This window comes from Pelmatolapia mariae, linkage group LG23, assembly GCF_036321145.2.
Source record: "Pelmatolapia mariae isolate MD_Pm_ZW linkage group LG23, Pm_UMD_F_2, whole genome shotgun sequence".
In the NCBI taxonomy this organism is placed as follows: Eukaryota; Metazoa; Chordata; class Actinopteri; order Cichliformes; family Cichlidae; genus Pelmatolapia; species Pelmatolapia mariae.
Window position 1 is genome coordinate 35,934,181 of NC_086246.1, and position 15,082 is coordinate 35,949,262.

The 15,082-nt window shown below is 38.4% G+C and overlaps 1 protein-coding gene across 1 annotated transcript; it reads right to left on the reverse strand.

Moving 5' to 3' along the window:
- Positions 1 to 2,452: 2,452 nt before the first annotated feature.
- brdt (bromodomain, testis-specific) lies at positions 2,453 to 14,137 on the reverse strand. Its single transcript, XM_063467673.1, has 19 exons — positions 13,946 to 14,137; positions 13,681 to 13,818; positions 13,276 to 13,411; positions 12,946 to 13,082; positions 12,339 to 12,680; positions 12,118 to 12,246; positions 10,637 to 10,834; positions 10,367 to 10,548; positions 9,960 to 10,249; positions 7,379 to 7,489; positions 7,183 to 7,305; positions 5,421 to 5,476; positions 5,152 to 5,326; positions 4,729 to 4,799; positions 3,755 to 3,818; positions 3,557 to 3,663; positions 3,083 to 3,255; positions 2,620 to 2,836; positions 2,453 to 2,515 (listed from the first exon to the last, which is right to left on the reverse strand). The coding sequence occupies exons 1-19, from the start codon at positions 14,135 to 14,137 to the stop codon at positions 2,453 to 2,455; spliced, it is 2,904 nt and encodes a 967-aa protein (XP_063323743.1).
- Positions 14,138 to 15,082: the final 945 nt, after the last annotated feature.

The window sequence follows — 15,082 nt, forward strand, 5'->3', positions numbered from 1 at the left end:
ATTATAAAAAGAATTATCCTAACACTATTTGCACTTAAAGGGGACAAACTACAGTTAAGTTTTATTTATATGTTTAACTCAATAAATTTAAACTTAACAAATGCTAATTCAATTTGCCATCTTATCCCAACCACAGCTTGTGTGATCGTCAATGTTCCCCTCTGCCTTTAAACTCACCTTTAGTTATTTAGCCAACAGGAGGTCTGTTACTATGTATCTAGTCTCCCACATTTTGACTTGTCTACTAACTCTTAAACATTTTGTTAGTTTGGATGCTTCATTGTAAATCCGACCCAGAGACGCTGTGAGAGGAACATTTTAACTGAACACATTACTTAAAAAGCAAGGATGGCACCAGCATTTCATTAACAGGGTTTTGTTCCTGTTTTAAATCTACCCTACATGATGTTTCTTTTTTAAATCCAAGACTTTAATCAAGGTCTTGACAGAAAAAAAATACATAATGCAATAGTAAACCTATACTGAATAGATATGTTTATATATGCCTTAAGCACAAATACTGATTTCTACCCCTTTTTAGTCATTTATTTATTTTTTACATTTACCCCTCTTTTTTTATTATGGGAATACTACAACATATTTACAGCTACATCGAATTTATATTGTAGAAATTTACTAAAACATTCAGACATTTAGATTCTAATTTTAATGCATTTAAGAGAATAGCCTCATCTATAATTAAATCCAATTGATTTATTAAAAACTCATCACTAATTAATGGATTTTCAATATTCATGACTGCACTGTTACCAGTGCAGTTATGAATGTAGTAACTCCAAGAACCACGTGGTTGATTCAAAGAATGGAAACAATTCTTAGATATGTTTCTGTATTCATGAAAACATAAAAAAAGTATATATTCTGTGCTTGGCTAAATATCAAGCACAATATAAAAGTTCAAGTTTAATCATTTCTTGTGTAGCTTTATCAGTGACAGCATAAATAACGTGAACTTGACACACACACACGTCAAGTTCACGTTCTGTTGCTCCTTCATATTTCATCAAGTTTAATAAATAATTAGTGTAGAAGATTGTATGTGTGGAGATTAAAATGTTTAAATAATATACCTTTAGCTAATTTGCCCTGCCAGCAGTTGGGTTTTATTTTGCACTCTGACATAACATGCAGCACAGTAACCATAACTTAATGAAAGAGAACAAACTTATCAGTAGTTGTGATGCATGCTGGTAACCATATGATTAACTCTTGTATGGATTTATGGGGAACCATCTGCATTTGTACAGTAACCTGATATTTTGATAAAGTGATCCAGACTATTTAGTGAAAAAGGTTTATTGAGTAAGAAAAAACTGCATGAACAACAAAGTGCAGTGCACGTACAGCTAACACAATATTTGGCATTTCAAGTACTCAAGGAACTGAGAAGTCAATTGCACAAAGAAAACTTTGGTACTGTAATATTTTTTCCTGGCTCGGTTTTTTTTTTTTTTTTTTTAAATCCAAGAATATTTTAAGAAAGAAGAAAAAAGTCAGTGTGTAAACATGCTACTCTGACACATAAACCAATGTTCTGTTTACATTTCAAGTATATTTAAGTCAGTATTAACAAAACCACAGTAAACACTTACAGGACATTAACATTTAATACCAGAACAACCGCTGCACGTTTAAGTAGACAACGCAACAAGGTGGCATTGAACCTGCAGTAGATGGTATATGAACTAGCTTACCATGCATATCTATCAACCTCTGAACAGTAGAGAAAAACATAACTCTTTTATGAAGGCACTTTAACCCCAGTCAGGCAAAAATCCAGAGGGCACTAGTGTAGGCATTTATCAAATGCTAAGTAAGGACTAAATCCATTTGCACTTAAAGCCCCTTTAAGATGTGCACGATTTTACATTCACCTGATAGTGCCTCAACATTTTGTCAAGTTGTGCCAAAGGGCACCTGGTCAGGTTTCCGTAATGCTTACAACATCAATCTCACCAGGTCTTTCCCACATCTTTGGGATGCAATAACATGTACATAATAGCATTTGTATCTCAACAGTTTCAAAAGTGCATTAAGATTAAAACGTTCCTCTTTTAATCCTCTCAGCAGCACTATACAACAAACAGAAGGACATACCGTGCAGAGAAAACTAAAAAAAAAATGTTTCCAAAAACTCCACTAAATAAAGATGAGCATATTAAAATATGCCTGTTGCAAAAGTGCAAACATTGTGTGTATACTGTAGTTTCCTCCATCACTGACATGTCTGATCAAACTCTCTGTGTGAACATTAACAAAATCAACTCTTAACAGTATGATGAAATGATGTTTGAAAAGGGCTCAAATTACTACCACCCCCACAAATGAAGCATTTATTTTATTAGGTTTAATGACATGTACAAGGCATCGAAAGGAAAAAAAAAAAATCTATCAAGACATCAAACACGTTTCAGATAAATCTCTGTCCAGTTCAAAGTTCAAGCTCAAATGTAGTCATGACATCCCGTTGCAAGGTTAGGTCGATACCAGACATCTATATAAAAGAGAAAAAGAAACAGCAAAACAGTTTAACATGATATTTTTTACCAAAATCAAATGAAATGATACAAATGGATTACTGAAACAGATGGTACTCACTGCTTCTCGCTTGCGACGTTCCTGCGCTCTTTTGCGGGCCAGCTCTCTTTCTTTATCTAAAGACGACTGTGTGGTTAGAGGTTGCGTTTCTTTAGACTTTTGCTGTTCAACATGTTTGGGAGCATCCAAGGGACCTTCTGTGCAAATACTTCCAGGCAAACCCGAAACGTCCTTAACAGGCTGTGGGTTTTGTTCTGATTTACATGGGACTTGTAGGCTAGAAGGAGAATATCCTAGTTACCGAGTTTGCTCTCTTTAAATCAATTATTATGCTTTCAGAGAAAATTTTTTTTATCTTGGCTTATAGCAACCAATACAGGCACTCATTCATGTTGCACAATTTAGTTTGGGCATCTTTAAAACTTTGGCCAAAAGGCAACAACTGTATGCCAAAAAACTTAATTAAATCTACATATTAATTTAAATTCACACTGAATGCTTTAACTATTAACTGTGTGAACACCTGGTCTTTTCAGGAACCTCGATCTCTTTGCTTTCATCCAACAATTTCTTTTTCAGTGCTTTTTCACGAAAAATCTGGAAGCTCTCTTTTGAGGACTTGATTGGAGGTGGCATCACCGTCTCTCTCTGTCTTCCCAATCTCACCCAAGGCTCAGTGTTTTTCACCACAATATCCTAAGCAAGAGAAATCACCATGTTTAGATACATTCACTTCAAACATTGGTGTACATTTGTTGGCATCAACCAGCTAGGTTTTGGCCACTAGAGGGAGAAACCACCGAAAAAAGTTAAGTTGTAATAATTTAATGCCTTCTGGTGGTGGAAACACCACATTTGAAAGTATTTGCACCACTTTCTAATGAAATAATGCACATAAAAAGCAGCACATCCTTGAACATTGATATAATTTCTAGCTATATCAGCACATAAAAGTGAGATAAATGATCATGACAGTTTTCTGGAGTATTAAACCAACCTTTTTGGGAATTTGGGGTTTTTCTCCCTCAGCAGATTTACTCGCAGCATCAGTGTTAGGCACATTAATCAACTGGTTGTCAGGAAGATCTGCAGTGTATCTGAAATCTGCCATAAAGTTAACATTTCCTAACATTATGAAGAAAATGGTAGTTTTTAAAGATGGTAATGTAATAATAAGTGATTTAAAGCGACTTACTGGGTCTTATTTCATCTTTGGATTGCAGAGGGCTGTCTCTAAGAGGGGACAGCACTGGACCCTGCTGGAAAAGCAAAATTTTGTTTAAAAACTGAGGTCTGCTACGCAGAGCAAGCAGAAGCTCTTGGAGCAGCCAGGTACATGAAACAGAATATTTATTTGGTAATTCTGTTTGCTTACAGTTATGTCAGTCTAACTTATGATATACCTAAACTGGAAGTTCAAGCATACGCTGATCTGGACTGTTAACAAGTTCAGTTGTTCTGCATTTACAACACCTTGCATTTTTTCTAATATAGGACTATGTTGGACAAATGTTTTGACAAAGTAACTGTGAGCAGAAGATGAGCCTGGTATCAAAATCAAGGCAAAAATGACACCTTTTATAAGCCAACTGTTTGGGCCAGCCCGCAACTGTACTAAACAAAAATACGATTTTAGCTTTCAACTATGACACATGGAATGGGTGGGTACAGTTTTTTCCACGTGGCTAACTCTTGCACTCAAAGTATGAAGGCTCAAAATTGCTGAGAAAAAAAAAAAACAACCAAAAAAACAAAACATATCCCTACTCAGTACTGGCAAGTACCCGAAGCCTTTGGATTGGCTCGAAAAGGAATACTAGTTGCTAGCCTCGGGTGGAAGGCCTCTAAATTACTTGGATGAGCTGGTGAGTGGTTGACATGGCTTAAACTGCTGGGAAAGATGGCAGATTCTGCTAGACTACACGTTTTTAATAAAGGTCTCTTCATTATCATTTCAGGCATGTTATTTTTTTTAAATCAGCTGCTGGAACTGACTTTGGCCTGTTCATAGTAGTTGGAGCACATGCCCACACATATTTCCTAACATATGACTAATATCTACCCCAAATTTTTCATGTTCATTTTTTAACTGGAATATTATAAAGCTGTTACAAAGCAGATTTTGTAAAAGTTGCCTTTGTGTGCAGAAATGTGCCTTTTTTGACGTACCTCAAATCTTGCAGCAGCCCAGTCCAGTGGATCTATGGGAGATCCCATGGGGGATAAAAGTGCAGACAAATCTGGACAAACAGTAAATTACAGGAATTCATTCTCAACTCATTACAATGACACAAGAAGCAGATTTCTGCACATTTATTTAAACACACATGTGCTACTATTGAGTAAAACCAACTAAAGGCAAGCATGAGTATTCCAAACCAGGAGCGGGGGGAGGGTAAGGAGGAGCTAGTTCTTTGTCTGGCCTACCAGGTAAACGGGTGGTGGTAAAATCAACTGTCACTTTACTTTTTACGGTGGGAAGACTGTTAGTACTGAGAAATAAAGAATCTTGTGGGAAGATCTTTTCAAGAGGCTAGCAAATCTTTTTTTACTTTTGGACAAATGTTGCATTTGTAAAGACAAAAACATTACCTGGAGGCGATAAAGTGAAGTCATCACAGGTTAGCGCTGCATCGTGCTGTGCTGGGTGTCCTTCCCTGTCTGCTTCCTTTACAGACTGCCCATTAACAAGAAGCTGACAAGTCTTGACGGATGCTTTCGTCAAATCTGCTCCTCCCAACATCTGTTTACCAGCAGCGTGTCTCACCTTTGACATAAGAAGAAATTACAGTCTTACTTTTCACTGTAACCCGCCAGCTTACATTGATCTCTTGAATAAAGCAAAAAGAGAATCTTTTTACCTTTTTGTTAACCTTTTGGCAATGGTCTTTAGATTTCCGCTTCCTCTTTTGCAGCACTGAAAAATATTGACAATAACAATTCATTTTGTGCCATAACTTGGAAAAACAAGACACCATGAAATTTATAACAATTTGCTTTTCACACAACCTTCAAGAAAAAGCTAAAGAGTTCCAAGTGTTAATTAATTATTCATTTTTTCACCTGGACTTTTAAACAGGTGGTTGCCCAAATACACCAAGTTGCTGCAATGTGATTGCTTGATTACATAGTTATATTAATAAGTAGCTGAACAGGTATCCGGTCTTTAAGTCTGATGTCTGGGTCCAAACTCCGCTGCAGGTCCTTAAGTCAAATGATCACTGCGGGATCACTGAGAGTTGAAAAACTGTCTAAATTCTTTCATCTGTAATAGAATCATCAGTGTTGCTGCTCTACCAGGTGTAACAATTAATTTTAACATCTAGGCATCCATGAACACAGAATTTATTACATTTAACGGAGTTAGAAGTTAGCAGGAAGTTAGCTCGCTAGTTTCCATCTAAATATAATATACCAGGTTCTGACTGAGAGATTTCTGAAACAAATTAAGACATGCAGCTCTGCTATCACTTCCGACATAAATGAGGACAGGAAAGTCAACAGCAGTGATGTTTGTAGGGTTAATGAAGTTTCGCTAGCTGGTATATAATGATGTGCTACGTGATTGCTAGCTACACAGCTATGTTAGCATAATATAAACAGTAAAGCTGGAGGACTAACGCTAACTTTTTCCCACTCGATAAAAGTTAACGTGAGGGTTCCCGATGGTTAGGGACAAATGCAGTCGCATGGCAGGATGCTGTAAACGGACCAAACTTCAGTCAGGAGAACAAATGAGGTAATCCATCCACCATACGAGGTTAGTCATTAATATACTGCTGCATGGGCTGGACTGTAGTTACATCGTAAGGTTTTAAAATCTGAGCTTTGAAATGAATAGCGGTAATAAAAAGCGAGAGAGGCTGACAGTGATCACTGACTGTTTTTAGGGGCTTTTTGAGATTAAAAAGAACAAGATACAAAGCATTAAAACGTGTTAAACAGCCTTATTAAACGCAGGGTAGTTTGGGCCCAGAAGCAGGATTCATCATGTCATCATTTAAAGACTGGATACCTAAAAAAAAAGTAGCTGGTAAGCATATGATTAGATTTTTTACTTCTTTAATTTAGGCTACAGCCTCTTAAAGTTTCCTGTTCAAACATCATGAAAAACAAGCTATTTGAGATATCTTGGCGGCATAAAATAAGAATAGTTTGTTACATAAGCTCTCATTTATTTTTTCCTTAAAAAAAAAAAAAAAAAAAAAAAAAAAAAAAAGCAATAAGACCCTGTCATCAGAGAGAGCACACATGCCCGACTGCACCAATCGCCCATCAGAGATGCCGTTTTTCAGCCTCGCATAAATTTACTTTATGATTTATGCTTTTTCTGTTTTATGCCACCACTATTATGCAACACACTTCAGTGCCTACTAAAACATCAACAATGAAAAAACAAAACAAAACCCCCCCGAAAAGACTGAGACTTTACTGCAGCTGTCATTGGTACAAACATGCAGGACTCATCCATGTCAACAGATTACAGAAAGGTGTGTAAGAAATGTAAACAAAAGAAAAGAGACCTTAATAATTGAATAAATAAATAAAACAAATTAATGAAAAAAAGGCAAACATGTAAGAAAGAAGGGGAAAAAGAGAGAGAAGCTGAAGACAGCACCAGACCTGATTCAGTGTCACTGACATCACAGGCGGTAGAAAGACTACTCGAGCTGCTGCTGTCGGATGAGCTGCCGCTGCTGCTCCCACTTGAGGAGCAGCTGAGATCAGGAGAGGCCACGACTTGAGCTGTTAACACAAGACTGACATTTTTACACTGTCCCACATGTGGAAGTACCATTGCAGCAAATCTGTTTCTTACCTGATGACCTCTTTTTACCAGTTAAGTGCTGGTCTTTGCTGACAGTCTGAGACGTTCCGCCATCCTTTAGTTTTGCAGTCTGCATTGATCCTGTGGGCTTTGGTCTTTTTTCTGAGAAGCAAGACATACAGGTCATCAACAATAGAATTGCAAAATTATGTTTCTATTTAACATAACATTGTTTAATTATTTTGCTGTAAATACTATAATTTTATCAGTTTGTGTTGATAAGTAGAAAAATATCAGTATAATTCACAATATTTTCCAGACTGGTGAGTGAATTTTTTTTTTAAAACCTACTCTTCAGCCATTATTGAAAAATTCATGCTAGATACATTTGTGGAGCGGAATTTTGGTTTGTAACTACTGAGAATATCTTATTATAAGAATATTCATTTAGTGCATATACACTATGAGTGAAACGTTCGGACACACCACAATAAATTGTTTTTCTTTATTTTCATGAGTATTTACACTGTAGATTCTCACTGAAGGCATCAAAGCTATGAAAGAACACACACGGAATGCAGTAAACAAAAAAGTATGAAGTAACTCAAATTCTCTCGATGAGCTTCATGAGGTAGTCACCTGGAATGGTTTTTCAACAGTCTTGAAGGAATTCCCAGAGATGATGAGCACTTGTTGGCCTTTTCGCCTTCACTCTGTGCTCCATCTCATCCCAAACCATCTCAACTGGGTTTAGGTCAGGTGACTTTGGGGCCAGGCCAATTGGTGCAGCACTCCCATCTTCTTGGTCAAATAGCCCTCACACATCCTGGAGGTGTGTTTGGGGTCATTGTCCTTTTGAAAAATAAATGATGGTCCAACTAACGCAAACTAGATGGGATTTCATGTAGCTGCAGGATACTGTGGCAGCCATGGTGGTTCAGTGGGCCTTCAATTTTGAAAAAATCCCCAACAGTGTCACCAGCAAAGCACCCCCATACCATCTCACCTTCTCCTCCATGTTTCACGGTGGGAACCATGCATGTAGAGACCATATGTTCACCTTTTCTGCGTCGCACAAAGACACGGCGGGTGGAACCAAAGATATCAAATGTGGACTCATCAAGCCAAAGTACAGATGTCCACTGGTCTAATGTCCATTCCTTGTGTTTCTTGGCCCAAACAAATCTCTTCTGCTTGTTGCTTTTCCTTAGTGGTGGTATCTTAGCAGCTATTTGACCATAAAGGCCTGGTTTGTGCAGTCTCCTCTGACCAGTTGATGTAGAGATGTGTCTGCTACTGAAACTCTGTGTAGCATTTATTTGGGCTCCATTGACAGGTGCTGTTAACTTGGATTAATTTATCTTCAGCAGCAGAGGTGACTCTTGGTCTTCCTTTCCTTGGGCGGCCCTCATGTGAACTAGTTTCCACGCAACACTTGATTGTTTCAGCAATTTTCCAAACTGACAGACCTTCAGTTCTTAAAGTAATGATGGACTCTTGTTTCTCTTTACTTAGAATTCATACTATGGCAAGAACCATTTAGCTAACAGTTGTCAAATAGGGCTGTCAGCTGTGTACCAACCTGACTTCTGCACAACACAACTCATGGTCCCAACCCCATTAAGAAGCAAAAATTTCACAAATGAAGCCTGACAAGGCACACGTAAGAAGTGAAAACCAATCCATCCATCTTCTTCCGCTTATCTGGGGGCGGGTCGCAGGGGCAGCAGTCCAAGCAGAGAAGCCCAGACCTCCCTCTCCTAAGCCACCTCCGCCAGCTTGTCCAGGGGAACACCAAGGCATTCCCAGGCCAGCCAAGAAATAAAATAACTCCATCGTGTCCTGGGTCTGCCTCCCAGTGTGACATGCCCGGAACACCTCATTCCGGAGGCGCCCAGGAGGCATCCTTGTCAGATGTCCAAACCACCTCAGCTGGCTCCTTTCGATGTGATGAAGCAGCGGCTCTACAGAACTTCTCACCCTCCGCGAATTGCTACCTTATCGTGGTGGAGGGGCTTTTGCCCACTGGTAGGGTCTCCCATGGCAAATTGGTCCTGGGTGAGGGACCAGACAAAGAGCGATTCAGAAGACTCCTATCAGAAGACCATCGAGGGAACAGTTCACCCTGCCCAGGATAGGGTTACCAGGGCCCCGCCCTGGAGCTAGGCCCTGGGAGAGTGCCCGAGGGCAAGCGTCTGGTGACCGAGCCTTAGTCCATGGGGCGGCCAGGAGCAGACGTCCAGGCGGACCGATCCCTGGCTACCAAGACTGGCAAGACTTAAGTGAAAACCATTTCAGGTAACTACATCATGAAGCTCACTGAGTGAAGGCCAAGGGTTTGCAGCGCTATCAACAAACCAAAGGGTGGCTACTTTGAGGAAACTAAAATATAAGACTTATTTAGAGTTATTTATGCTACATGATTCCATACATTTTGCCTCATATATTTGATGTCTTCAGCATGTATTTAAAAGGCAGAAAGTAGTAAAAATAAACAAAAGCCATTAAATGGGTTGTTAATTACTGTACAGATTTTGACTGCTTGACCTGATAAGCAAGCACTGTCACTGTAAAGAGACTTCAAGTTTAGCAGACCAACTTGTATTTTCTGATTAAGTCACGCTGTACTTACTGGTTACATTCTTGATGGATTTAGTCAGACACTCTGCGACAAACCTCTGCATAGCTCGCAGTGTGGAAGGCTTGAGCATTTCAAAGTCAACTTCAATCTCCTCCAGAGTAGAATCTCGCAGACAAGACTCCCTGGTGTGGATGATTTTCACCAACTTGCCCAGTTTGTCACCAGGCAGCTTGTTGATGTCCAGTTTTAACTGTTTCTTCTCCTGGTAAGTAATTGGTGCCAATGGGGCTGAACCCTCATCTTCCATGGATTCACAGAGATTAGGAGGTCTGGTTTCTTTCCTATACATACATATGAAATATTTATGTTTAGTTTATATAGTAGCATACACAGCCCAACAATTTATGTTAGGTAAAAAAAATACAAAAATATTGATTGATTAAGTGGGGTTCACTTACAAGGAAGAGCTCCTGCTGGTTGCGATTCTTTGAACTACAGATTTGTATTTCAAGGATTTGTTCTTTAGTCGAGCTATATCCTTTTCCCTTGATCTTTTTTCCTTTTTCAGCTTTTCTCTCTTCCTTGATTTCATCATGGGATCCTGGACAAACTTCTTGAGCTGATCACTGACAGCCTTCAACTGAAAAGGGAGCCATTTAAGTTAAGTAAAGAGCACTGAAGTGATTTATTTCTCAAAGCTTGCTTGTTACTGTGTTTGCAATACTGACCTGAGCCTCCAGATTGGCAAGCTGAATGGCTACCTCTTCTGATGAAAATTCTTCCTCAGATGATGAGCTTTTGCTGTCAGAACTTTCTGAAGTTGACAGACTTCCATTTCGGTTTCCTTTTCCCCTTTCTTGCTGATGTGATGACTGACAGGACTCTGCTTCATGGGGAAGCTTCAGATACCGGGCCTCAAAAACTTCCTGTTAAAACAACATATTTTTGCAGTATTGTTAGCAATTACACCAACTGTAATTCTTCAACTGACATAGGTTAGTCTATACAACTGCTACAGGGGCATTTCAAAGCAATTTATTTACCAATAGGTTGTATTTGAAGGTCTTTTGTTTTGTTTTTTGGGGGGGATGATTAGTGGCAAAAATGCTCCATCATGCACAAAGAAATTGTAAACCTCCCCAATTGTACAAAAATTGCTCATAATCACAGGATAGTTAGACAAGCAAAGACACTTTCCTCCTAAAAGTCCACACTAGTTTTTTTTAACATTTCGCAGCTGCAACTAAGTGAAAAACTATTTATCTGGGTTTTTTTTTTAAGAGTTCAATTTAACCTCCTAGGACCTGCCGTCCACATATGTGGACATCACATTTTGGGTTATTTAGACCAAAATACTCAATTTTGCTCTACATGGGCCTGATATCCACTTACGAGGACATTATACTGCTACTGTTCTATCAAAATTTTAAATGAATATCCTCATTTGTGGCTCTCATTTTTCTTAAAAACAAAAATAAGGTAAAAAAAAAAAAATCAGGTAATTCTTTGTTTTTACATTCATTGGGCCCCAATATCAAAGAGAAATTAAAAATGCATGTTGTGGAAGAGTTCGGGTCTTAGGAGGTTAAACTGGTTCAAAAAGTGTATGTGTGGAACAAGTTACTGCTCTAACATATAATAAGCATGCCGTTGTTGTGCTTCTGTTTAGTGTCTTGTACATGTAGCTCATGATGATACAACACTGTAAATGGTTTTAAATCATATAACACTTGTTAACTGCAATGTTCTCAGAAGTTAGCAAACAGCAGATAAATCAATTAAGTGGGAATCTGCTCAGGAGCAAACATGGATGTAAAAATTAAGATTTCAAGTTTAGCACCTAAAACACATTTGCTTTTTAGGCCCAGAGCCCCATCCCCGGAGGAAGCAACAGCAGCAATTTGACAACCAGGGATGAAAGGAAGCCGATGCCATTTTGCAAGCTGAGGTGTGCGGGTACAACTTTAAGGCAGGTAATTCAAATGACATTCAATTAAAAAGAAGAAAAAAAAGCACAGAATTCTGCTAAAAGACATATCAACTAGTGACCAACAATAAGCAACCAACCAATGTCGGACAAGTGAATTTCATTCGATGTGAATGCGGCTTTCAGGACATGCAAAATGCATGTGAAGGTAAACATAAAACAAAACTTACATTTAAATATTGTCCTACTGATTTAAGAAATCAATAAACTGATAAACTGTACCTGAAGTTTTCTTGCCATGTGTACCACCTCATTTGAAGGTGGATTGTATTTGTAACAGTTGGAGAACATCAAGCGAACATCGGCAGCAAATTCTTTTGCATTTCCATACTCTCGTCGATCCATCTTTTTCTGAGGAAGTAACATTTTTTGTTGAGAAAACTGATCTACCATATACTGAAAATCAAATGACATGCTTCAGTTAATCAGCTCAGACATTTTACCTTGATAGTACTCAGGTCCATGGGATGCTTGATGATATCATGGTAGTCATGTAAACCCAAAGCAGCCGCATCAACTGGCACATAAAAGGGCCATGCATATGCAGAGTGCCTCTTTGAGAGCAGCTCCTTCAGGATATCATTGCAGCATCTGAGCTGCTCAGACAGTCTGACCTTCTTGGCCTCAAAAAGAGGCAAGTCTTTCTTAGGACGCTTGATGGGCCTTCCACTGCCTCTGCGGGAGATCAGCATACAAGGTGCTGAATGTTCAGCAGGGGAGACTTCACTGCTGGTGATCACTGAGGTGGTGGTGGGGTCTGCTTTCCGCTTGAGACCTTTTTTGCTCTAGATATTAAAAAAGGAAAAAAAGCAGTGGGACACAAATAACAATAATGATTAATAGCTTTTGACATCATTCGTTAATGATGATCATCTATATGCAATGATGCACTTATTATATTAAATGCATGCACTGTTTGAGGTCTTTGGTTAGACAATCGCATAAGGAACGTTACCAGTACATCTAAGTTTATGTAAAACATTTATCTCACATTTTACTTAAATAGAACATTGCATGATTTTATGTATATTCTGAAAGTTGCTTGCAAACCATTTCAGTGCTTAGTGTTGAGTCAGTTTGTGCAGAGAGCTGGATGGGTAGGCTCGACTGAGGGACATCTGGAGGAATGACTGTCACAGTCTGCTGAAGAACAACCTCTGACATGATGGATCGGTGCTTTAATGCATCTGCATCACAGGTGATGAAGTTAAACATGAACAAATTTTTATATGGTGAACAAAATCAGTGCAATTTTAATATCTTCCTGTGGTAACATCGTAATATCATTTTTGAAGTTTCTCTTTCTCATTTAAAATTTTACAAAAATTATAAGACAGGACAAAATGACCCTGCAATACTAGTTAGGGGCATGCAACATACCTGCATTAGAGTTTTTCCCTTTTTGTAGGTCCTTTGTAGTGACTTCTACCACAAACTCTTCCTGAGGCATTTTAGAAAGTTTCTGCAGAAAAAGCTTTTCGAGGGTTTTTGCCATAAAAACAATATCATCCTCAGGCTGTGGAAAGACAAATGATGCATTAAATAGGAAAACAAAAAGGCAAATGTGCTTTTGTGACAGTTTAAACTGCTGAGATGCATTCCAATACTGTTAAGTACCAAAAGTTACACAAAACAAAAGTGTGACTTTGTTATTTTTTTGTCCAACTTTTTTTCATCGTAGGACTACTTCTGATTTTTGTACATCTTGCTTCTGTGAAGGAATATGAAATGTGCTTTGTGGTTACATTTTGCTATCATACAGCAACATAACTATTATCATCTTACCTGGTTGTACACATAGCAGTTGGTGAACATAGTATTGAAGTCTTCTATGCAGTCAACTGCTTGCCAGTAGTAACTATTCTTTAGCCGCTTCTTAATGGTGCCAAGATCCATAGGATTTGTAATAATTGTATAATAATCCTAAAGACATGAACATGAAAACATGCCTTTCTGAAGTGTGGCTCATGAAGACAGTTTTAGGTTCAAACATTAAATACACATGACTGCAGCCTTACTGCAGTGCTACAACTACAATTTTACTACTTACTGGGAGACACAGTGCCACTGCATCCACTGGCTGATGAAAAGGCCATGAGTATTGATGCCTCCATAAAGCTTGGAGCACCACCTTCTCCAGATATTGTAGCTGATTGGTTACACGTCCAGGCCTCTTGGAATTTATGACCTCTGGTGGAGGGGGATTTCCACTCACAGGGGGGCAGACGTTCACTTCAGACATTGCGATATCCAAATTGCATGCAGGGGGAAAACCGCCTGGAAATTGCTTTGCAGAAACTCGATGCTCGTAGCACGTTTTCCTACATGTCAAGTGAAAAAAGGAAAGCATCTGCTGATTAAACCAACAATAATATAACAAAACTACTTTACTACAAGAATGCTGCAAACTAGTCTATCTTGACCCCGTAAATTCTTAAAAATTTATATTGAGCATTAATATTCCCTGTGACTGCTATAGCATTCATATTCTTGATATAAAATTGAAGACTTAAATGTCAGATACATATAGGTAAAATTAAGTATTGAACATGTCACCAGTTTTCTAAGTAAATATATTTCGAAAGATGCTATTTACATGAAATTCCCCCAAGATGTCAGTAACAATCCATCCATTTCACACAGGCAAAGAAGTCAAACCATAGATATCCATAAATTATGTGTAATAATGAGAAATGACACAGGGAAAAGTATTGAACACATGAAGAAAGAGAGGTGCAAACGGGTATCGAAGTCATGACACAAGCTGAAATCTATCAGTAATTAGAAAGCAAGCCTGCCTCTTTATCAGCTGATATTAATTTGCACAAAGTCCCAACTGAAGGCCTATAAAAAGATGTTTCATTACCAAGGTGTCACACAGCCAATAAATAATATAAAAAAGAAGTAGTAGTAGTTGTAGTCATCACACAAGAAACATCCCATGATGGGTAAAACTATTGATCGCACTTAAGACATTTGCAACCTTGTTGTTGCAAAACATACTGATGGCATTGTTTACAAAAGAATTTCTAAATTAATGAAGGTTCCAGTAAGCAATGTTGAGGCCATAATTTGGAATTAGAAAGAACACCATTTCAACATAAACCAGCTACAACCAGGTGTTCTCTGCAAGATTTTAGACAGAGGACTGAAAAGAACTATCAGCTGTCCAAGAGCCAAGGACCAC